General features: G+C 45.4%; 1 protein-coding gene across 7 annotated transcripts in view; it reads right to left on the bottom strand.

The window, feature by feature from the left end:
• JADE2 (jade family PHD finger 2) overlaps positions 1-23,456 on the bottom strand; it is a 196,068-nt gene extending 172,612 nt beyond the window's left edge. The window contains exon 1 of one of the 7 annotated variants that reach the window (XM_069091849.1): positions 23,271-23,456. Coding sequence is in view for 1 of the 7 variants with exons in the window: in XM_069091846.1 (XP_068947947.1) it covers positions 21,590-21,592 (3 nt within the window). In the remaining 6 variants the exon portion in view is untranslated. Of the gene's footprint in view, positions 1-20,977; positions 21,104-21,217; positions 21,378-21,589; positions 22,579-23,270 lie in introns of those variants that run through there. The other 6 variants (XM_069091848.1, XM_069091853.1, XM_069091846.1 and 3 more) reach the window with 6 other exon arrangements.
• Between the last annotated feature and the right edge of the window lie 817 nt (positions 23,457-24,273).

Genomic DNA, 24,273 nt, shown 5'->3' with positions numbered 1-24,273 from the left:
ATATTTGTAATCTCTATAGGCATTGTGAATATGGCATTGCTGATACAAAAAGGCAATGAGGAGAGGAATGCCTTAAAAAGCCAAATTTGCCAAATGGAAAAAGAAGCTCAAAAACTCAATGAGGAGAATCATTCCCTCAGATTTAGAATGGAGCAAAGGGAAGCTAATGACTTTATGAGAAATCAAGATGATGTTAAACAGATCCAAACAAATGAAAGAATAGAAGGCAATGTGAAATATCTCATGGGAAAAACCACTGACCTGGAAAACAGATCCAGGAGAGAGAATTTGACAATTATTGGACTACCTGAAAGCCATGATCAAAAAAAGAACCTAGAAATCATCCTCCAAGAAATTCTCAAGGAAAATTGCCCTGATGTTTTAGAACCAGAGGGCAAAATAGAGGTTGAAAGAATCCACTGATCACCTCCTGAAAAAGATCCCAAAAAGAAAACTCCTAGGAATATTATAGCCAGGTTCCAGAATTCCCAGGTCAAGGAGAGAATATTACAAGCAGCCAGGAAGAAACAATTTGAATATAGTGGAAACACAATCAGGATAACCCAGGATCTGGCAGCTTCTACACTGAGGGATCGAAGGGCTTGGAATATGATATTCCAAAGGTCAAAGGAGCTGGGATTAAAACCAAGAGTCACCTACCCAGCAAAACTGAGTACCATGTTTCAGGGGAAAATATGGTCATTCAGTGGAATAGAGGACTTTCAAGCATTCTTGATGAAAAAACCAGAGTTGAATAGAAAATTTGACATTCAGATACAAGAAACAGAAACTTGAGAAGGTAAACAGGGAAAATAAATCATAAGGAACTTATCAAAGGTGAACTATTAACATTCCTACATGGAAAAATAATAATTGTAATTTATGAAACTTTTCTCAGTATGAAAATAGTTGAAGGGAATAGAAATATGTCTATATTGGAGGGTATATGGGCATATGAATACATATGTGAATGTGTGTATATACCTTTACAGGTATACATAGATAGAGGGCACAGGACCAAGTTAATAGGAAGGGATGATACTTAAAAGGTGAAATTAAGAGGTGAGAGAGGAATATAATGAGAGGAGATGGAGAGAGACAGAATGGGGTAAACTATCTCATATAGAAGAGGCAAGGGAAAATGGTTACAATGGAGGGGAAGAATAGGAAGGCAAAAGGGAATGGGTCAACTTTATTCCCATTGAATTTGGCTCAGGGAGGGAATGACATACACACTAAATAGGGTATCTCACCCTACAAAGGAATAGGGGGGAAGGGGATGATGGAAAGGAGGGCAGGCTTGGGGGGAGGGAAGTTGGAAGCACCCACTTTTGAAAAGGGACGAGAGCAAAGCAGAGAATAGAACAGGTGGGAGGTGGGATAGGAGGAAAGGAAATATAGTCAGTCTTTTATAATATATCTACTATGTTATTGTTTTGCATTAGCCACTCATGTACAACCTATACTGAACTGCTTATCTTCCCAGTAAGGGTGGGTGACAAGGGAGGAAGGGAATGAATCTGGAATTCAAAGTTTTAAAATCAAATGTTTAAAATTATGTATATATATATATGTGTATATATGTATATACACACACATATGTATATATACTATTATTAATACTATTGTACGTGTAATTGGGAAAGAAGATATACAGGCACTGGGGCATAGAGATGCACTGGAAAAGTCGAAAGGGGTATGGGAGAAGATATGGGAGAGAGCAGATTGGAGGAGGGGATATCCTGTGGGACTGCTAGTTTGGGGTGTGGGTAGGGGAAAAACGGGGAGAAAATTTGCAACTCAAAATCTGGCGGAAACGAATGATGTAAATCAGAAGTTAATAAAGCATTTGAGAAACAAAAAAAAAAAACGTTTAAGATGCTCTACATCCTGCAGTATCCAATATTCCACCAAGATTTAATTCTTTATGTAAAAATAAGCACACTCATCTCATTAGCATGCAAATTTGCTTTCATCTTTAAAAAATGGTAAAGTTACATGTATCCCAAAGAATTGTTTTAAATTCAATTTCTTTATGACTTATTATCAGTAAATGTTTGATTTGTAGACCTAAAAAAAAAAAAGTGGCTTCTTCATATAAAGTTAAATAGCCAAGGAAATACAGGGAATATCTGGAAATTTGTAGCAAAGGTATGTAAATATAATTACATAAAAGGCATTTCTGTTCCTGAATCAGCCCCTGTTGCTGTCTGCTTTTCTGTACATTAGGAGGTGGCAAGAATGAGCTGAAAGCCAGTTAGAAGGCAGCTAAAGAAAGGAAAGGCAGGAAGCCCTGTCATAAGGTGACTTAAGTTTGCAGCACAGCAGCCAGGCACCAGCTGGACACAATAGTCAGGCAAGGGAGCTCCTAAAAAGATAAAGGACTGAGAATCTTGATTCCAGCATGCACACAAGGCCAAGAGAATTTTGGAAAGTTGTGCTGTTTTTCTTTCTGCCCGTACCAAGTAGAACCAAAAGTGCAAATCTGTCTATATCACAGAAAGGACAGTAGTTAACACATCTCTCCTCTGCGATCTGAAACAAAGGAGAGATGCCGGAGGCCAGGAGACACAGAAGAATTCTAAATGGTATGAGGAGGTTGGAGGGTAAATGAACAATATCCCAGAAAGAAAAAAAATGAATGAATTTTATTTTATTTTTTTAAGCAATCGGGCGGGGTTCAGTAACTTGCTCAAGGTTACACGGCCAGTTATTTCTGGGTGGGTGCTAAGTGTCTGAGCCCGGGATTCGATCCCCAGGTCATCCCAACACTGGAGCCGGTGCTCTTACTCGCTGAGCCACCTGGCTGCCCTCAAAATGAATGAATTTTAAAACAGAAAGAAAAAGTGTGAACCAGGTCCCAAATAGAAAAGAGACCACCACTGATCCCACAAGGTAACTTTTATTTTAATAAGGAGAATGGGGAACCATCCAGAGTAGGGTGTTTTGGTCTGGAAAGACCTATGATTGGTAAAAGGGACAACAGAGCAGACAAGTGACAAGCCCTTTTGGGGAGTGACCATGGAGTTGATTTTTATTACAGTTACCAGAGTCAGAGTAGGATGCAGAAAGGAATGGTGGTATAAACGATTGGCAGATCAGAAAAAGGACAGAATGAAGGAATGTGGTGTAGTCTGTGGGAGGCTGGATAGAGGGAAGTCCCACTAATCAAAATGGTAGAGATTCCAAGGCTAGAGTTTCAAATGCCTTCAGGACACTGTCCTGAACATGGGGAGCTAAGTAAGAAATGGAGGGCTCATTCCGCAAAGGCAGGTAACAGGGCCTCGAATGAAGGAAGTAGCTGCTTATTCTTTAAAGAATGATATGGCCCTTTAGGTGCTATTAGGAAACAGTGGTGAAAGATGACTCACTAACAAGTGGCTGCCTCTCACTGTAACATAAACAAAAGGGAGATTATTGTCTTCTAGGAACTTGTATCCAGAGCGTAAGAGAACACCTTCTAGGACTTATCAAACCTATCTGTTGCTGGAGATTCATGTGAGAATAAACGATGTCACTGGAAAGCATTACTAAGGATGATGAAGTCCCGGTCAAGAAACTGAAGCACTTAAGGAGTTTGAGATTTTTTTTGTTTTGTTTTGTACTGTTTGGTAGCACTATTTTTTTTTTTTTTGCTTTTTGGAGGGGGAAAGGCAGGACAATTGGGGTTAAGTGACTTGTCCGAGGTCATACAGCTAGTAAGTGTTAAGTGTCTGAGGCTGCATTTGAACTCAGGGCTGGTGCTCTATTCACTGTGCCACCTAGCTGCCCCTTGGTAGCACTATTAAGAGAGGCAGTGTGGCATAATGGATAGGGGTTGGCCTTGAAGCCAGGACAAACCTAGATTCAAACCCTTCCTTGTACATACACTCTGTGTTGTGTGATTCTGGACAAGTCACTTAATCTCTTTAACCCTAATTACGACTCTAAGAATCTAGGGAATACACAGGCCTGCCCTGGTAGACAGTTTCCTGTCCCCAGAATTTGCAATAACAGTGAAATCACAGGTGCAGTCCCTATTCCTATCCCCACTACTGATTGAAATTAGGGCTTTAAAAAGAGAAAGTAAAACTTGGGGAATGAATAATTGGCTAAGAGTATGGGGTCTCAGAACAGATTTTATATTTTCTAGACTTGGGCTTAAAATAAAGGAATGATGGGCATGTACCTAAGAAGAGATAGCAAAAAAAAAAAAAAAAAAAACAACCCACGTGCCTGGATTTTTGTAAATCTCATCAAGAGAGCTTTAAAATGAAAAGGAGAGGAGGGGAAAAACATCTCACATAAAACGGACAAACTGGCACACAGCTTGGGAAGAACAGGAGAGGAGCCATAATTAACGGGAGAGGATAACACAAGGCAATGAAGCCAATTGCTTCAGATATCTATATACAAATGTAGAAAAGGAAGGGTAATAAACAGGTGTAAGTAGAAAAGTTTACCTCTTAAGCATCATTGTGACCTGGTAATTTAAGAATAGCTCAAAGGACCAAGCTGTGTCAGTTGACAAAATGCATTTTTTAAATCCACAAGGCAAAGAAAACAGAGATAAATAGAAGAAAATTTTATTTCAAATTAAAATGACAATAATCTGCTTATAATTATCTGTATTTAAATTGCATTATCAAAGGTTATTACTTTGGTCCTTGCCTTGCTTCCACACCTCTCATACACTTTTTATTCTCTCACAATTTGGCTTCTCCCCCTACCACTGGACGAAGTCTGTTCTCCCTGAGGCTACCAAAAATCTTTTAATTCTTTTTTTTTTTTTAAAGCAATCGGGGTTAAGTAACTTGCTCAAGGTTACACAGCCAGTTATTTCTGGGTGTGGTGCTGAGTATCTGAGCCCGGATTTGATCCAGGTCATCCCGACACTGGAGCCGGTGCTCTTACTCGCTGAGCCACCTGGCCGCCCCTAAATCTTTTAATTCTTAATCCATGATCTTTTCTTAGTGCTCATTCTAGGAGACTCAGCTCTCCATCTTTTGACACAGCACTCCCTTTTCCTAGATATTTTCTCCTCTGGTTTTATCATCACTGGTTTCTCTTGGTTTTCTTCCTTTTCAATGGTTGCTTCTTAGTCTCGAACCCTCTAACATGGGGTATCCTTCAAGGCTCTGTCCTGAGCCCTTTTCTCTCTAACACTTATGCTGTTAACTATTAAACCTATACATTCTGCCCTAATCTCTCCCCTGAACTCAAGTCTTGTATCATCAACTACCTAATGGACATCTCAAACTCTGCTTGTCCAAAGTAGATTTCATTCCTCCTGCCTCTCCTTAGCACACCTCCCTTCCAAATTTCCCTATTTAGTTGAAGGCACCATTTTCCCTCCCGTACCCAAGTCACAACCTCAAGAGACATTCCTGACTTCTCTCTTCCCCACTGCCCACATCCAATTAGCCCCCAAGTCTTAGCAGTTTCTATCTCTACAACACCTTGTATCCATCCTCTTTCCCTGTCTACTGGCTCCTTCCCTTCTCCACTGAAACCATCCTTAAAAACTCTCATTTGATCCTGACACCCCTATCAGCTATCACACCAGCTCTCTCCACTCACAGCCAAACTCCTTAAGAAAGCCTGGGGGGGTCCCCAATTCTTCTCCTCTCCCCCAATTCTAAACCACTGGGGATCTGGCTTCCAACTTCATCTTTCAGCTGAAACTTCCCTTTACAAAAATGATGGACATTCCCTTAATCACTAAAACCAACCTCCTCTTCACAACCATGACCCTTCTTCATCTCTCGGTAGCATCTGACATGGTTTATCACGCTCTCCTTCTGGACGCTCTCTGCTCTATGTTTTCACGCCTCTATTCTCTCCTATCTCTGCCTCTTTCTCGGTATCTCTTTGCTGTTTGTTATCCAGGTCACATTCACTAATCATGGATGTCCCTCTGCTCTTTTTCCCTCTCTACCATGTCACTTAGGGATCTCATCAGTTCCCATGAGTTCAGTCATCTTCCCTTTACAGGTGATTCCCAGATACATATATCCAATCCTAACTTTCTTCTGAGCTAGTCACTTGTTCCTAAGTGCCTCTGGAACTGAATGTCCCATGGGCATCTGAAACTCAACACTCCCAAAACTTTCCCCACAGACCCCTGCACCCTTCTGAACTTCTCCATTACTGCTGAGGACACCTTACTCACTGAGGATTCTCAGCCTTAACTCCTCACTCTCACTCACCCTACAAATCCAATCCACTGTCAAATCTTGTCCTTTCTACTTTTATAGAACATCCTTAAGATACATCCCCTTCTCTCCACTCAGCCAAATTTCTAGTTGAGGCCCTCATCACCTGTTACTTGGACTAATGCAAGACATTTCTAATGAGATCCCTGTCTCAGGTTCCACCCCATTTCCAACACTTGACTATCAAGATGATTTTTCTAAAACAGGTCCTGCCATATCAATCCCTTCTCTTTGGGTTCCATGGGCTCCCTATTACCTTCAAGATCAAACGGAAGCTTTTCCTCTTAGCATTTGAAGTTCTTCATGATCTGGTCCATTCCCGCCTTTCCAAAGTCTTCTATTTTACTCCCCTCCATAACCAGGATTACTTCTGGTTTTTCAAACATATACCTTTACACCTTTTCACTGGCTGTCTCCCACACCTGAAATACCCTGTTTCCTCACTTCTGCCTCTTTGTTTCCCCATCTTCCTTCAAGATTCAACTCAAAATTTACCTCCTGTGGGAGACCATGCTTGGTTTGATCCTCACCCCCATCCCGCAGGTGCTAATACCTTCCCTTTTCAGATTGCCCTTTATCTTCTCTTTATAAATCTTATATGTGCCTAGTTACTTATATGTTGTCACTTCTACTGGAATATAAGCTCCTTAAGGGAAAACTGTTAAACAAGAACTGTTTTTGCTTTCTGATATGCTCCCGGCACTCAGCATAGCTCCTCGCACAACGTAAGCACTTGTTGATCCGTACTCACACTATTCCAGTTCACTACAGCTAACATCTTTCCATCTCATCCTCAGGCATGGGCATCTTGGTCAAATTCCTTTATGAAATCTGGTGACACTGTGTATACCATGACCCCCTGATTTTATTCATCTAGTTGGAAAGTGACTGGACCAATGATTTTATTCATATAGGAAACTCCCAAGATAGAAAATTCCTTCTTACAATGTAGGCATCTGCACCTTCTGTGCAACCATATCATCTCAGAGAGCTGTTGGAGTGACTCGCATAGGGTTACAGAGTCAGTATAGACTTGAACTCTTCCTAGGTCTAAGGCCTAGGAGCGTTTGGACTATTTCAGTAACATCCTAAAAGAAATACCATCTTAATTGGTCAGTTTCTAGTCCAGTCTTTCCCCTCTTCGATTGATTCTCTCTACACCTAATGAAACAATCTTCTTAACGCCAAAGTCTGACCATGACACTACATCCCTCATTCTTCAATGGCTCCCTATTACCTCTAAGGTAAAGTACAAATGCCTCAGTCTGGCATTTAAAACCCTCTACAATCTGTCTCCAACCTACCCTTTCTTTACATTTACATTCTTTTTTACATATTTTAGATTCAATCAAGCTAGCCTCTTATTTATTACCTAAATTCAGCATTTTATTGCTTTTCTCTTTGCCTTTAGTAGAAGGAGACTCTGTGACTGGAATGCCTCCTTTCTTTCCTCCACCTCGGCTCCCTTGGAGGCTCAGCTCTGGGGCCACCTCTTATATAAAGCTTTTCTTGCTATTCCCCTACCTTGATATTCTCTCCCTCTCCCAGAATTGCCCTGTATTTAATTATTTGTCCTTCCCAAGATAACGTAAATCTCAAGGCAGAGACTATTCCATTTTTATGTATGTACTTCCTTTGCCTTGTATAACAGATGTACTGAACAAGTGCTTGTTTGAAATTATCTTAGGTGGTATAATATTTGTTGCTCTCAGTTAAGAGCAAGTCACCAGGTAGAGAGATCCAGTCTCCTAGAACCAGCAGATCTAATTGTGGATGCACTGTCTGTCAATGATCTTGGAAAGACCACTACAGAAATGATGATACGTCAGCTCTCAATTTTTATACCCCAGGAAACTGAATGATAGCATTTACACACTATTAGCCAGTAAGCCTGACTTTTATTCCTGGAAAAATTCCAGACTTTATTTAAAGGCTAGTCTGTGACCACTTAGAAAATGAAGCAAAGATCACTTGAGTGCCAGTATAATTTTGGCAAGAACAAGTTATAGCAGACTGACTTTATTTCTTTCCTTTTTTTTGAAAAAAGGTTATTAGACTGGTAGAGAGGCAGAAGATTTAAGTCAATAACAGGCCGATGGCCTAGACCTAGGAAGAGTTCAAGCCTATACTGACTCTATAACCCTATGCAAGTCACTCCAACAATTCTCTTAGACGATATGGTTGCACAGAAGGTGCAGATACCTACACTGTAAGAAGGAATTTTCTATATGAATAAAATCATTGGTCCAGTCACTTTCCTACTAGATGAACAAAATCAGGGGGTCATGGTATACACAGCATCACCAAATTTCATAAAAGAATTTGACCAAGATGCCCATGCCTAAGGATGAGATGGAAAGATGTTAACTGGCTTAGTCAGGTGGATTTAGAATTAGCCGGATGAATGGATATAAACAGTAGTCACTAATGGGTCAATGTCACCTTGGTGGGACATCTCCAGTGGAACACTCTTAAGAATCAGCCTGGCCCAATGAAGCACTAGGCAATGTTTTTTTGTTTTTTTTTTTATCAACGACAGCATAATTATTTTTGGTAGATCGAAACAAAGCTGAAAGAACTAACAATGATGTTGGATAAAGGAGTCAGGACCCAAAAAGGTCTCAAAAGTCTGGAATGTTATGCGAAAGCTAGTAAGATGAAATTTAACAAAGCTAAATGTAAAGTTCTTCGCAAGAGTAATGAAAGTAGTATGGCTGGACAAGAAAAAAGATGTGGGGTCTTAGTGGACTACAAGTTCAATACAGGAGGGACATATTTTTGTTTGACACAGAAGTCCACAAAACTAATGGAATCCTTGGCTTTTTAAGAGAACAGTTGCCCACCTGAGACCACATTTAAAATACTGTACTCAATTTGAGGAAGGTTATTAGCCAGCAGATATAAGCAGGGGGGAAGGGGAAGCTAAGGAGAATGGCCTGGGAACTTGACATTAAACCCCTTAGGCAGAAATCTGAAGATACGAGGAATATTTAACCTGGAGAAGAAAAGGTGTGGGGCACATATAAGTCATCTTGAAAAACAGGAAGCATTGTTATTTGGAAGAAAAATTAAATTTGCTCTTCTCTGCCCAGGAGGGCAGAACAACCATATTACAAGTATAACCTATATCAAGTTGTTTAGCTTCTCAATGGAGGGAGGGAGAGGTAGAAGGAGGGAAGGAATTTGGAACTCCTACAAAGCTTTAGAAACTGTTTAAAATTGTTTTTACATGTAAATGGGGAAAAAAGAAAATATTAAAAAGAAAAAAATTAAAAAGAGGTAGAATTTTGACTTGACCTAACCATTAGAGCTGGTCCAAAATGGAATGGGCTGAGTCAGTGAGCTGCCCCTTACTGGGATGTTCAAACAGAGGCTGCATGACCTTCTCAGGGATGATGTATTTGGGGATTCCTGTTCAGGTATGGGATGGCCTCTCAGGTCTTTGCCAACTCCAAGATTCTGTGATTCTAAGTTCCTAAAATTTTTACTAGGACTCAAGCCTCTCCGGTCAGAGCTTTAACCTAAATTCCGGTCCCTAAGGCTTCTCTTGCTCTGTCCTTAGGGGAAGTAGAGAGCACTTGGCTACTATCTTCTGAAAAATGACCTTTCAAGTACTCCAAGCTAGTTATTAACTCATCTGTATACTCCTGCCCCAATTTACACAGTACCTAACCTGGCTTCTGCCTTCCAGCGGAGAAACCACTGGATATTTTTGAAGTACCTGGGGAACATTCAAGAGTACATGTGCTATCCAAATGAAGGCGATTAAACAGAGCATATTTTGTGGTGACTTAATTAAAATAATTACTAGGCTTTGTAGGAAAGATGGCCTTTTTGCCAGTGTGTTTTCTCTTTGAACATAGTTTTCCAAATATCTCTCCAATAAATCAAACTTTTTCACAACATAAGGGCTTGTTCTGTAAAGTCAAAGAAACAGTCCATCTCTTTGGGATGGCACATTTCCCTCCCCTTCCCTTTTAATGTTATCCTCACTCACCTCCTCAGGGGCCAGCCTTACTCTAGTACCTTCCCCAATCCAAACCTAGAAAGTAAGCTACTTGAGGGCAATGATAGTAGAGGGAGGAGAGGAAGGAGGAATATGATGTCTCTGTATCTCCGGTCGCCTGGCAAAATGTCCAGCCCAAGTGGGGTAATTAATAAATGCTTGTAATGTTAACTGAAGGATTAGCCCCTAATAAAGTATAAGGACATTTATGATGCTCCCCCTCTCCCACCACATATTCATAGGAATCAAAGCTTTAGTCTAAAGGGAGAAAGCTCTAGAGTAGTGCATAATATAATAGAGGAACAGATAAAGAATTAGAGGACCAGGTGGCTCAAATCTTAAGTCTTGTTATGCTACCATAATGTCACTGGACAAACTACTTTCATCCACTAAGTCCCTTAGGTAGGGAGAGAGAATTGGAATAAATGAAATCAAAGATTGCTTAAGAAAATCGTAAAAGAAGAATTTTTGAACTTTCAGAAACTATAATCTCTTGGAAAAAGTCTCAAATGATTCATAGAATCAGCAAATCTCAGATGTAAGGAGAACCTCAGAGACCTTCTAAATCAATCTCCCCTCCTCTGCAAAAATTCAGTATCAGACAGAGTCATGTGGTTTCTGAAAAACTAAGTAATGAGCAACCCATTCCTTTACTGGAAAACTCTAATTGTTAGAAAGTTCATTCTACACAGCCTACAGTTTGCCTCCCTGTGACATTTATTCACCGGTTCTAGTTCTCCCCTTTGGAGCTAGTCTGTTCCTTCCCCCCCATAATCCTTCAGATGTGGGCAGATCGCTCTCGGGTGTTCCCCTATGTCTTCCAATCTTCTCTCCTCCAAACCGAAATTCCCAGTTCCTCCAACTGCTTTTTGTCTGATATGGTTAGGAGTTCCCTCAGTTGGTAGCCTCTGTTGGACAGACAGCTCAAGCTGTCTCGGTGGAGTCAAGTTTGTCAATATTCCTCTAACAAGAATCCTGCTCTGTAGCAAATACTAATACAGCAAAGTCTGCCTATATGTATATGTATATACATCAATGAGGAGTAGCATGTTGTGTGACACAGTGGACGGAGCTGGTCTAGAAGTAAGGACCGATTAGATCTGAGGCCTCCTTGGACACAAGAGTGAAGTGTGGTCCTGGGGAAGGCAATTAACCTCTCCCTGCTCCAGGTAGCTCTAAATGAGTTACAGGGAAGGGGCTGATCTAAATGGAGAGGCGGAATTTCTTCACCTGGGAGTTCTCTATACTAAGGAAATCACAGGTTCTAGCTCTATCCATCTATATTTAGCTACAGGGACTATTTCATCTTTGTCTTTTTATCACCAGCACCTAGCAGAGTTCCTGGCATATGGTAACATTTAATAAATGATAGTGAATAGATTTCATTAGATTTAAATGCACACTCATGCACAATTATGTGGAGATGGAAATAAATATTTCTGCCTACTGGACTTTAGGAATCCTTTCAAGTGAGATATATGCAAGCACACTTCTATAAGTTGCCTTGCTGTAGCCAAATCTGTCCCCATGCATAGAACGTTCCTTTTACCATATCAGGAAGCAAAGCTCCACGCTGCTTGGCCTTGTATCTGGTCTCTCTACCATGAGTTTCTTAGGATTTGGCCTAGTCCTTCCTTCTCAGGACTTGTTTCTCCATCCTTATAATGAAGTTAAGCTTGATGACTTTTGGTGCAGCAGAAATACTAATGGATCTCAAGCTTGAGGATATGGGAGAGAGGGGGTCTGCCAGTCACTAACTTTCAGAACACGGGTAACTCCGAGCCTCCTTTACATGGAGGTTGGACCAAATGACTCCTGAGATCTCTTCCAGCTCTAAAATTATGATCCTATGGCCCTTTAAGATCTGATGGTGTATGTTTTCCCTGCCTGACACTGTCAGCATCACTACAGGTTATCCACATTTCCATTTGGGCTGGGGGGCATACTGAGAAGTGCTGAGTTTGCTGTTTTCTGCATCCCACTTAGTAGGACCTTAAGGTGGCCTCTCCATTCAGTGGCTCAATGTGGGCTCACTGCCTGGTTCATGAGAAGAGGCCACGGCAGGGAGACGGGGAGCATGCCTGACTCTCCCATGGTTTACATGGGCCTTGCCACACTTCTGTAGCAGGGCTCTAAATATTTTCTATTTGGTCAAGTTCTTGGCTAATTATCAATGTCAACTAAGTAATAGGGCTACAATTTGGGGGCAAAGGTTTTCTTGGCAGTCAGAGGAGTCACGGCTGCCATGGGCTGCCCATCTTAGCTGGAGCCCCTTTGTGGGCTTCGGCTGTTTCTGAAATGTTTACAGTAGCCATCAACTGCCGAGCTTCTAGTTCCTTTTAAAGGTCTTTCCCCAAATAAACTCAAACACATACCCACAAGCATACCCATGAACACCCCCCGGGAGACTGAGCTAACTGTAGGCCTTTCAGATCTTAGATTCTACAGTAGGCTTCGGCTGGTGCTCCCCCTCCCTGAACACATTAAAAGGACCCCAAATTCAAGCTTCCCTCTTGTTCCTTCCCATGGGACAGGGTGTGAGACAGATGCCTTCCGTGGAACTTGGGAGTAATGTCTGCCTTTCTTTTTAAAAATAAAGTCATTTGAGCAGATAATTTACAATTCCAGACACAATCTTTTTAAAAGAAACAAAGCCTCTCCCTGGTCATACCAGGAAAGACTGTATAATAAGATGCTAATACAATTTAATCAAATTTTGACTGGGCAAACCTGTTCTTAGAGCCCCTTTTTGATAGGAAGGATGGAATTATGCAGAAAATTAAACCTGAACATTCTTAAACCACTTTAAGATGGGGGTCAGAGACCCCAATCTTTCATATACCTCATTAACTCTAATGTCTTCCTGCAGACAGTAATTGCCGTTTAGAAAAATGGTTTAGTAAACAAACAGTATAAAACAGCATCTCTGAACATCCCTTGGTCCTTTCTCTTCCCTTTTAGGCTTAGCTGAAGATTCTCTTGGATCTATTCCTACTCCCCTCTCTCCCCACCCAACTTTCTAAACGGGCAATGAGGCTAGGAAAACATCCCTCCTTTTCTATCTGCTCCTATGTACCCAGATAGGAAAAAATCCTATTCTTAAAGTAACCTATGGCTTTCCAGCCAAAGGTCAGTTAACCCTAGTTAAAGTAGCCTGGAGCCCAGGTAGGAAAAATGGGAGACATTATATTCCCAAATCTTCTGGAGTACTAGAGCTGAGCACAATTCAGAAGGGGTTTCTATCATTCTTGGAGTAAAGCCAGAATGAAGTTATTTGGCTTTTTGAAACTATGTTCTGAAGCCAACAAGCAAATTTTATGGATCAAAGCCCAAAGTCCCATTTAAGTAAAGTCTTCCTCGGCTAAGGGCTCTTCTAACAATCTCTGCTCCTTAGCGTCATTTGGGTTTAGGAGGTAAACGTGGACAACCTGACAGTTTCACAAACTCAGAGTTTGAAGAGACTTCAGAGGTCATCTATTCCAATCTCGTACCTGGACAGAACTTCCCCTCCAATATCCCCTGTAAGTGGTCTTGCAATCTCATATGAAGACCTCCAGTGGGGAGGCACTCATTCCATTCACAAGCAGCCCATTTCACTTTTGAATGGCTCTATTAGGAAATGTTTCCTTATACTGAGTCAAAACCACAGTCATTCTGTAACTACTACTACATCTACTACTCATGATTCTGGTCTACAGGGCCAGCTACAAAACAGAACAAATGCAATTCTCTCTTTGACACATCTGCCCTTCCAATATCTGCAGATGGTGATTAAATTCTCTATCCCCTTCTCCATACATCCGTACTTATTCCGAGTGATCCCTATATGGCATAGGTCTCCTGTACTCTATCTTTTTCACCCATCTCTGGAAACACTACAGTTTGTCAATTTCCTTTCTAAAACACGGCACCCAGAACCAGACACAATACTCCAGATGTGATCTGGCCGAGACAGAGAAGGGTAGGATTAGCACTTTCCTCAATCTGGAAACTGCCTCTCCTAATGCAGCCACCTGTCAGCTTTCAGCCCAAGGGATAAAATCTCAGTTCTTCTAACTTCAGAGGGTACCAAGGACAAGCAATGCATAAGTATGCTTGACAATGATGAAAGGTTGAACTAGAATGCTTTTGGACTGGACCTAAGATTCATTTAGCAGTTCTTTAGAACTAACAAAAAGCTCCCTCTACAATATGCCTACTGGCACCAGCTCTGAATCTCAAGAAATTTTCCTGAGGACCTGAGAAGTTAAACTTAAACCCAAGGTCAAAGAATCAGGATGTGTTGTAGACAGAGCTTCAAGGCGGGTCTTCTTGATTCTGAGGCTTTTTAGTCACTGTGGCACACTGCCTCTCCATCTAGTATACTATCAATTTAAGATCCTGAAGGACTCCAATATTCGTCAACGACAGATTCAACCATTTTCAACATGATTTTACTATGAAGTATGTTTAACTGTATTCTAATTCCTTAAGCAATGTGACTCACCTTGAACCTGAATATCCTACAATCTTGTCATTTGGGTAGCTCAAAGTTTGACATTTGTCTTCTCTTAGAAGGCAGTATATGGTCCTAGGCTCCCCACACTGCCTTAGAGTCCAACTTCACAAAATCAGAGAATCTTAGAGTTGAAGGGAGGTAGTCAGAAGACAGTCCAACTGTACCTAATCAGGGGGAATCCTCTTTACCACATTCTAACAAGAAAATAGCACGGTGCGTGGTGGAGGGTTTGACCTGGAGTCATGAAAAACTGAGCTCAAATCTGGTCTCAGATACTTCCTAGCTGTGTGAGCCCGGGAAATGCACTTAATTTCTTTCTGCCTCAGTTTCTTCATCTGTAAAATGAAGATAATTACAGAATCCACCTCCCAGGATTGTTGTGAGGATAAAAAACAAAGTCTGTAAAGCACTTTGAAAATTTTAAAGCACTATGTAAATGCTAGCCAGCTAGTAAAGTGGAGTAAACAGGGCTAACCGATTCTCAGAAAGAAGGTACTAAACAACCCCAGTGGCTACAACTTTATGCTGATGTTTTCCAGATCTAGTTATCCAGTTTTAACCTCTCTCTTCACCTTCAATCTTACATTTCCAACTGTCTACGGAACATCACAAACTGGAAATCCTGTAGACATCTTAAATTCACCACGTCCAAAAACTGAACTCAGCATATATTGCCCCCCAAACCCTCTCCTCTCCTAACTTCCTCATCACCATCAAGGGTCCCACTATCTTCCCAGTCACCCAGGCTCACAACCAACGTGTTACCCTCAGCTTCTTACTCTATCTTACCCCAGTAGACAATCTGTTGCTAAGTCCTATCAATTCTACCGTATTCCACCTCTCACATATTCCCCCTTCCCTCCTCTGACACTACCACCACCCTGGTTCGAGCATTCATCAACCCTTGCCTCCTGCACTATCACAACAGCCCACTGACTGTTTTCCCTTCCTCAAGTCTCTCCCCATTCTAGACCATTCTCCACTTCGCTATCAAACAGATTTTCCTAAAGCACAGATCTGACCATGTCACACATCCTCTCCAGTCCCTCTGATCCAATCAGCGCCCCGGGGTTCCCTGATGCCTCCACAATCAAATACAAAATCCTTTTGGGCTTTTAAAGCCTTTTATAACTTGGCCCCCTCCCACCTTTCCAGCCTTCTTATACCTTACATCCCATCACGAACTCTGCAGTCTATTGACAGTGACCTCCTTGCTGACACTTGCACAAAACACTCTCCCTCTTCACTCCAGGCATCCTCATTGGCTATTTTCCTCATACTTAGAATTCTCTCTCTCATCTGTCTCCTAGCTTTCCTGGCTTCAAGTTCCAACTAATCTCCCTCTACAAGCAGCTTTTTCCAGTTCCCTTTAATGCTGATGCCTTCCTTCTATGATTATCTCTAATTTATCCTCTATATATCGTTTGTATACAATTATTTGTATATTGTCTCTACCATCAGACTGTCAGCTCATTCGCAGCATGGACTGATTTTTGCCTTTCTTGGAATTCCCAGTGCAAGGTGTCTGACACATAGCAGCCACTTAATTGAATGCTTGTTGACTGACTGAATGACTCTTAGGGCATGTCCCTAGACCTAGACACTCTTCTCTAGTGACAGACACAAGAGAAGTAATAGTTCTATAACCAGAGCTGTAACTGGTTTACAGGTAGAAACTGATAACTTTCCACTAATATGAAAGAAATAATCACTGCTTTCCCCTGGACTCTCTGGCACAATAGTAGTAAGATCTGGTCCCCAAGTATACAGATATTGTGAGTGAAGTAGAAGGGGGAGTTAAACAGAAGGGTGGCATGCAGATTAGTTAAACGAATGCATAATAGGTGTTGAATATTGCTAACTCATTTTTTTGTCTTTTTGGAGGGGGGAAGGCAGGGCAATTAAGTGTTAAGTGACTTGCCCAAGGTCACATAGCTAGTATGTGTTAAGTGTCCGAGGCTGGATTTGGGATGGTGCTCTATTCACTGTGCCACCTAGCTGCCCTGTCAACTCATTTTTGAAAGAACGATGATGGGATTGTGGCTATAGGGAAATCAGTTGGTTTGGGAAGGCCCAGACTATGGAATTAATATCCTTAGAATTGTGTGGGAAATGGGTTCTAGGTCCAGTTCAAGGTAAACAACCTTTACCTGTGGAATGATCCATTTGCAGGCTCTGGGTCCCATTCAGATTCCCAAAGAATAAGGGTAACACTAGAAGAGTTATAAAGACAAAGGGAAGTTTCTAAACCCTAGTAGTCTGCATAGAGCAAAATAGAACACAAAGGGAGGGAGCAGCCGACAGACTCGAGTCTGGATGCTGACACAATTAATGACAAGTAGGGAGAATGTGTCTGGGTCTGTTAAGACTTGATACCAACGCCAGGCACCAAATTGCTTTTTCTCAGGCTCCATTTGTGGCTCTGTTATCGTGCACAATTTGTGACTGTTCTACCTACTGTCCATTTATTTAGGAAAATCAGGAAGGCAAAAGGCTCTTGGGATGGGAAAAATATTCTGGGAACATTTGGTCTGTGCTGGGCCCAAACATTACCTACTTTGCCTCTCTGAGTGCCAACAGGAACCACAGCTAAACACCCTCAAAACAAACATTTATTATCGCATGTCTCGGGGACTAAAACAAGTGCTTCCCTTTTGGAGACACTGGCAGTTGAAACTCAAAACAACAGTAACAATTTAACCCAAGTAAAACTAAAAATGGTTTTCTTTTAAATGCAAACTTTCTCAGTAAGTGAAGTTGGAGGCAAGGCCATGCCGGTTCTATCACTAGCTGCATGTATGACCTTGATCACATCCCTTCCCTTCAGTGTTGTCCCCATTTTCTTCACCTGGAAAATGGAAGGGGTGGAGAGAGCATCCAGGATTAGTCTTGTTTGGTCTGCCCTCAGTCGGGCAGAACCGGGAATAATGGGAAGAAGTTGAAAAGAGGGAAATCTGGGCTTCCTATTAGGAGGACCTTCCTAGCAAATGGAGGTATACGAATGTGAAATGGGCTGTTTCAAGAAGAGGGCTTGGCCCTCACCTTCTTGAGGTAGTCCATTTCAAATCTGTCTATCTGATAACTCTCGGGTCTTCAGACAATGATCACTTGTTGGTTATGTTAAAAAGGAATCCTTTTTTTTTTTTTGGCGGGGGGAGTCCTCAGTGCTTAGCACAGTACCTGGAGTATTATAAAAGCTTAATAAATATTTACTGATTGATTGGTATTAATTGGACTAGATGGCCCTTCCACTCTGGGTCTGTTTATATACTGATCTCAAAGCCTCTTTTGCTGCCTTTAACCCAAATAGCAGCACTTACACATTTCTATCCTTGTCTTTACCCACACAGGGTTTTATTACTCATTGATTTCCCTTGTTATTTATTTTTTATTCTGAGCTAATTTTTTCACAGACCCAAACCTGAGATGTCATAACCCAGACTATGTACTCTACCTGACTGCTAACTAAGGCCAAGGTGAAGGAAACCTCTGTACCCTAAGTATCTTAGGAACAAACTAAACAGGCCAAATTGGCAGTTCTTACTACACCTGAGAACCTCAGCCAAGTGTCCTACTGGGAACACTACCAGCCAGGGGGGGGTTAATCTCACTGCCTTGCCTGTGGCTATTTATCCAGAACTACCTGTCAAGACTCAAATTTTCAAACATAAACCTGAAAGCAGCTTCAGAGAAAGGGAAACGGAACCCCATCTGTGAACAGCAACATCAGTATTTAACAAAATATGGCTCCTTCCTTTTCCAGCAAGTTTACTGCAGCCTGAGGCTGAACTCCATCCAGTCAGCTCCCGGAAAATAGTCCTTTGACTTTCAAAGGAGCTGGTTCACTTGCCAGCAGAGAGGATCGGTGCCACTTCAGTGCAGGGTGGGCCTCCATTTGCATGTCTGTACAGGGCCAGCAGTATTGTGATAGCCCCCCCAGGAAATAGGGATGTGGGAGGATCCCTTAATCAGCAGACAAGGGGTTCCTGACAAGTATTTTCCTTGCCCAAAATTTCTCAAAAGTCGTAGCCTGAAGAAGGTAAATTTCCTATCTACAAAGAGGGATAAGTTTCTTCTCAACTAAGAGCCCAGATAAAAGCCCAAAGGAATGCAAGACCCAGTCTCCAAACTGCCAAACTGGGTTTTGTTTTGGGTTTTTTTTTTTTTTTGCTGGAGAATAAAGCAGGATGAAGAAGAATTGGGCGACAGTGGGTCATTCCCCTTTCCTCCCCCTTTAAAGTCTGAAACGGGAGTCTTAGTCCCTCATGGACCAGCAAGCGTTACAGAAACACATGCACCAGGGCATGGGGCCCTTTGCCAATCTTTTAAATAAAAGTGCACAAGCTGCATCTATGGTGCCTCCAGCTTGCCCCTAGAGGAAGGAAATGGGAGAACAAGCTGGCATGATTCAGCCCACAGGAGTCAGGAGGCGGGTCTGTGCAAGAAGGGAGTTCAGTAGGAAAGAAGAGGGGAGAAGGCAGAGGGGGCCGTGGAGGGAAGGTGGGTCTTGGTGGTCAAAAAGGAGAGAACAAACTTCAGGGAGTCACCAGAAACCTGGTCAGAGAGAGGGGCATAACATAAGGCTGTGCCAGGGAGGGGGAGATGGGGTGGGCAAGCATAACAACACCCTGCAATGAGAGTTGGCTGCCTAGTGACTGGCAGAACAGGAGTGGGGGTGGGGGGGGGGTCTGGGTCTCACACGGGGTAATCAGAGGCAAAGAGTGTGTGCTATGACCAGCCTGGAGAGAGCCCAGAGTGACAGGGTGGAGGAGGGAAGGGTTGTCTCCAGGACCAGGGGGAGCCAGTGAACCCTAGGAGGCATGTTTCACAGGACTGTTTCTTCCTGTCTCACAGACATCCCCTTCCCTCCGTGAGCAGACTGCTGGGGGTGGGGAGGTGAGGAGACATGAAACAAGACACAATATTGGCTCCTTGTTTGTGAAGACAGCCATGGCCCCGCTTGCCACAAACACCAATCCTGTGGCATCGGGTAAGGATGAGCGGGGCTGGCTGAGGGCAGGGCCAGAGCAGAACTGGAGGCAGTGGTGAAAGCCACCAGCCTGTGAGGAAGGAGGGAAAGCTTCTGTGCGTGGGAGGGAGGAAGGAAGGAAAGATGGAAGGAAGGAAGGGAAGGAGGGAAGGAAGGAAGGAAGGAGGGAAGGAGGGAAGGAAGGAGGGAAGGAGGGAAGGAGGGAAGGGAAGGAAGGAAGGAAGGAAGGAAGGAAGGAAGGAAGGAAGGAAGGAAGGAAGGAAGGAAGGAAGGAAGGAAGGAAGGAGGGAAGGAAAGGAGCAGAATAGAGAGAGGCGAAGTCTGGAAGACGCAACTGCATTAGGCTAGGCTAGAGAAGGGTAGGCTTGGGGGAGCTCCTCGGTGACACTGCCGCAGCGGGGTGGGCGTGGGATTGGGTTTAAATTAGGTGAGATTTCCCCAGGATCCCGGCTCCCAGTAATCTCCTTCGTTCTTTCGGGGGGGCGGGGAGGGAGAAGTCTGCGTCCCAGGCCGTGCCTCGGCCGCTCCGTCCTCCCTAGGAGGCAGGGGGCAGGGGGCACGGGGAAGGGGGCGCCGCCCCGGGAGAAGCGGGATGCGAACGGTGAGTTAGCAGGAAGGTAAACAGCCACGCCCCCTCCAGTCAGGCCCCTCTGCTGCGCACGCCCGCCGCCGCCGCCGCCGCCGCGGGTACATTTCCACTGCCCTCCCAGCGTATCTCCTCCTCGCGCCCGCCCGGCCCTCACGCGGCTGCCAGGGGCAGGGGGCGGGGGACACCGCCGCCCCCACGCCTGGGCCGCAGCCCCTCCCCAGGGACGTCAGTGCCCGCCAGCGGCTCGCCAGCCGGTCGTCCGCTCACCTGGGCAGTGCCGCCCACCCCAAACGCGCTGGATCCTTTTCCTCCCCTTCCATTTGCACCCCCCCCCCCCACCTCCCGTTCCTACTTTCAGGGCGCAGAGTGCAAGGACTCGGGAAAAGTGATCCGGCCTGGGCTTGGAGTGGGATAGGGGATGAAGAGGAGGAAGAATAAGGAGGCGGGGGGGGGGGGGCCTGCAAAAAGCGGAGAAAGGTATCTGGGCGGCGCGAGAGCCCCCAGCACGTGAGCCGAGGGTCATGTGCACCAGCCAAAGCCCGAACACAAGCGCCCAGGACGTGCTGCGTATCAGCAAAATGAGAGTCGGGTCAGGCCGGGCGGCTTTCGAACCCCCACCCCCAGCCTCCTCCCGCACATGCAGCCCGCCTCCCAGCCCCTCTCCATCTCTCCCGCCAGCCCGCCCGCCTCACCAACACACCTTCCTCTCCCTGACTCCCGGCCCCGCCGCCCAAAGCCAGCCTCAGCTCCGGCTCGAACCCTGCTCCCGCGGGCCAAGTAGGGATCTCCTCCCGAGCCCATACCCCCCCGCCACACCGCCTCCCCCCCACCCCGGTGCACCGCCCCCGGCCCCTGGCCCCGCACCCCATCCCTGCCCCCTGGCCCGGCCCCCGGGGTGGATTTGCCGCAGTCATTAATAAGGAAGGTTTTAAACGCTCACCCTTCTAAAAGTTGTTTACATGCCTCCCGGTACAGTACTCTTTAAAACAGGACTGACCAACATGCGCAATCTCTCCCTCGCTATGCTGTGCATCCCCACCGCCCCCCCCCCCCCCCCCCCCCCCCCCCCCACCCCCCCCCCCCCGGGGGAGAGAGAGAGAGAGAGAGAGAGAGAGAGAGAGAGAGAGAGAGAGAGAGAGGGAGAGAGAGAGAGAGAGAGAGAGGGAGAGAGAGAGAATGGGACTGGGACTGGAGGAAGATGAGATGGAGGAGAAAGAAGAAAAGATGAGCCCCAAGGGCAGAGGGAAGCAGGGAGAAGGGAGAGGCACAGGAGAGGAATGACAAGTCCGCAGCAAAAATAACACAAACCCACCATAAAGCCTGGAATGGCCGTGACGCGCGTCCATTCATCCCCATCCCCAGCAGCCCTGCTCACCAGCGGCGGCGGCGGCGGCGGCGGTAGCAACAGCAGCTCCAGTTCGGTTTTACCTGGCGGGGAGGCTTCCTCGGGAGTGGAGATCCCCTCAGGTTAGGAGGACAGGAAGGGCAGGGGGGAGGGAGAAAGGGATGCTCCCGAAATTAAAACACCTTGGGGGAGGGGGCCCGGAGACAGCCGCAGCCAGACCATCAGCCACTTATTGCAGAAAAAAATAAATAAACCGGCCAAGACCCCCCAAGCCCAGCGGGGGCCGGAACCCCGCCGGCCCCTCAGACGCTTTCTCCAGCCTAGGAGTAGATACAAAGTAACTCCGTAGATGCGAATTACCCCCCCCAAAAAAATTGCTTCCAACTGCGATAGCCTCGTTCTGCACAATTCACCACCCTGTGTATGTTTCTGTTTCTTTTTAAACCAAGACTTCCTTGTGATCTCTTTAGAAAAAAAAAGTGTTGGGGGGAGGAAAGGGGAGTAGCCACTTTCCCCCCTTATTCACTCAGATCTTCTTTCTTAATTTTTCTCCTCCCCCCGCTCCCCACCCCCCACCTCGCCCTCCAGGGTGGTTGCGAGTCCAGGTAGCACAGCCCCATCTCTGGGGGTGTGTGTGTGTTGTGTTATGTTGCGTGTGTGCCGCCGTTCCCCCCCTCTCTCCCGGCCCCCGGTGGGGCTCAGGGGGTCTCCCCCAGTCTCTCTCTTCCCTCCTCCTCCGCCGCTGCCGCCGGGGAAAGCGGACAGATCGCACTCTGGGCAAGTTGTATTAGCTCCGTTTCGCAATGATCTTCACTCACACATACACACACATACACACACATACACACACACACACACACACACACACAACAGCAGCGCACTTTATTTCAGACACGCGCGCGCGCACAGCGGATCTCCCCAGCCCGGGCGGTGCCCCTCCCCCTCCTCCCTTCCCGCAACCTTTAAAAAAAAAAAAGCTTATACTTAAAAAAATCTTTTGGCGCCATATTAATGACGTACTTAAAATTTGCCATTTCTCCCTGCGTCAAAAATACGTTTCCTTGCACAGCTCGGACCGGAGGGGACACACGCCGGACACTGGGGCTGGGCTGGAGTCCCCCCTCCCGTGCGGTGGGCGGGCGCGGGAAGCCCCCGGACCCGCAGCCCCGCGCTTTAAAAAAGGCCGCTGAAATCCACCAGAGACGGCGGCGGCCGGCGGAGAGGGCGGAGGGGGCGCTCCTTCCCAGGCCCCTGCACCAACTTCTTGGGGGAGGGCTGCCAGAAGTTGGGGGGGCACTCGAAGAAAAGAAGAGAGGTCGCCCCGAAGGCGCAGGGGAGCCCCCTCGGCTGCGGCTCCCTGGTTTCACATCCGGAGGGCGGGAGGGGGGGTGGGGTGGGGTGGGGGTGGGGAGGCGTGAATCTCGCCCTAGTCCCAGCTTCAGTTGCCCTTGTGTGACCCCGCCCCTTTGCTCACCCCCTCCCGCTTCCCCCCCACCCCCCGCCCCCCCCCCCAAAGGGGTAAAAAAAAAAGCAACTTTTAAGTGTGTGCTCTTTAAGAGGAAACTGGACGTCCCGGTCCCGTCTCCCGCCGCCCACCCCCGCTTTCTCTCCCTCCCCCGACTCCAGCTCCCCTCCTCTCCAGAGCCACCTTCTCCGCTTCCAGACTTGACCTTGTAGTGCACAAACAATGCACCTCAGTCGCTGGCTGCTTTCTAGAAGGGCTCCCAGGGCTGCCCGCCTGCCAGTCCGTTTGCGGAGGAAAGCCGTGGCGCTTCCAGCATCTGCCTAGCCACACCCACCCCAGCCGGCCTGCGAGCCTCCCTTCCCTCTAGGAAGAACTGTTATTTATGGGGGCCGCAGGGCCCCACAACCTGCTCCTGCATCCCCCCACCCCGCCCCTTCCCATCCCCGCTCACACCCGCTGTGTGGGGATGGGAGTGCTTCCCCGCCCCCAACACGGAGGCTCGGAGCCTCTCCGGACACCAAAACACAACTTTCTTTCCTTCCCCTTTTGGCTACACCTCAAGATGATGCAGTAATTCGAAAAGAACTCCCTTCCCTTGGCGAGCGGGAGGAAAGATTTGTGAACTGCGATGGGAAGGGCAGTCTCTTAGACAGAAAGTTGTTTAGAGTCTTAAACCCCCTCCCAGAGGATAGATGCTCAATTTACATAAGTTGACATTTATGTGACAATTAGGAAGATTCTCTGATGGAATGTTGTGAACACATTTGCTTATAGGAGAAATAAATCCAATGACAAACGGATAATAACAGCACAGATCCTCTAACAGGACAACTTGTCGACACAACAAAGGCCAAGATGATTGATGCTAAAACCAGCAAATTTTACAATAAGAAAACTATATTCTCAAAGGCAGTGTTCCACTTCTTCATTCACAAAAACTGCAACAAGCTTGTGTCTGCTCCATAGCTAAAGAGAAGAGGAGAAAGCAGGGATAACCTTGGAAAGGAAAATCAAAAAGGCTGTCAAAGATCAGGATCTTTGGTGTGCCTGAAGATGTAACTTGATTTCCATATACCCACGGTCATCAAGTAGAAAAAGCTGATTCCTTTTTAAAAAAAAAAAAAACTGTCTCACCGACTCCCGGTGTATTCTGTAAGGGCCTCAGTTTCCCCATTAGGGGATTGGA

This window comes from Petaurus breviceps, unplaced genomic scaffold, assembly GCF_028583685.1.
Source record: "Petaurus breviceps papuanus isolate PSGF00001 unplaced genomic scaffold, PetGlider_PUasm1.0 189, whole genome shotgun sequence".
NCBI lineage: Eukaryota > Metazoa > Chordata > Mammalia > Diprotodontia > Petauridae > Petaurus > Petaurus breviceps.
This window is presented reverse-complemented; position numbering and strand designations above follow the sequence as displayed.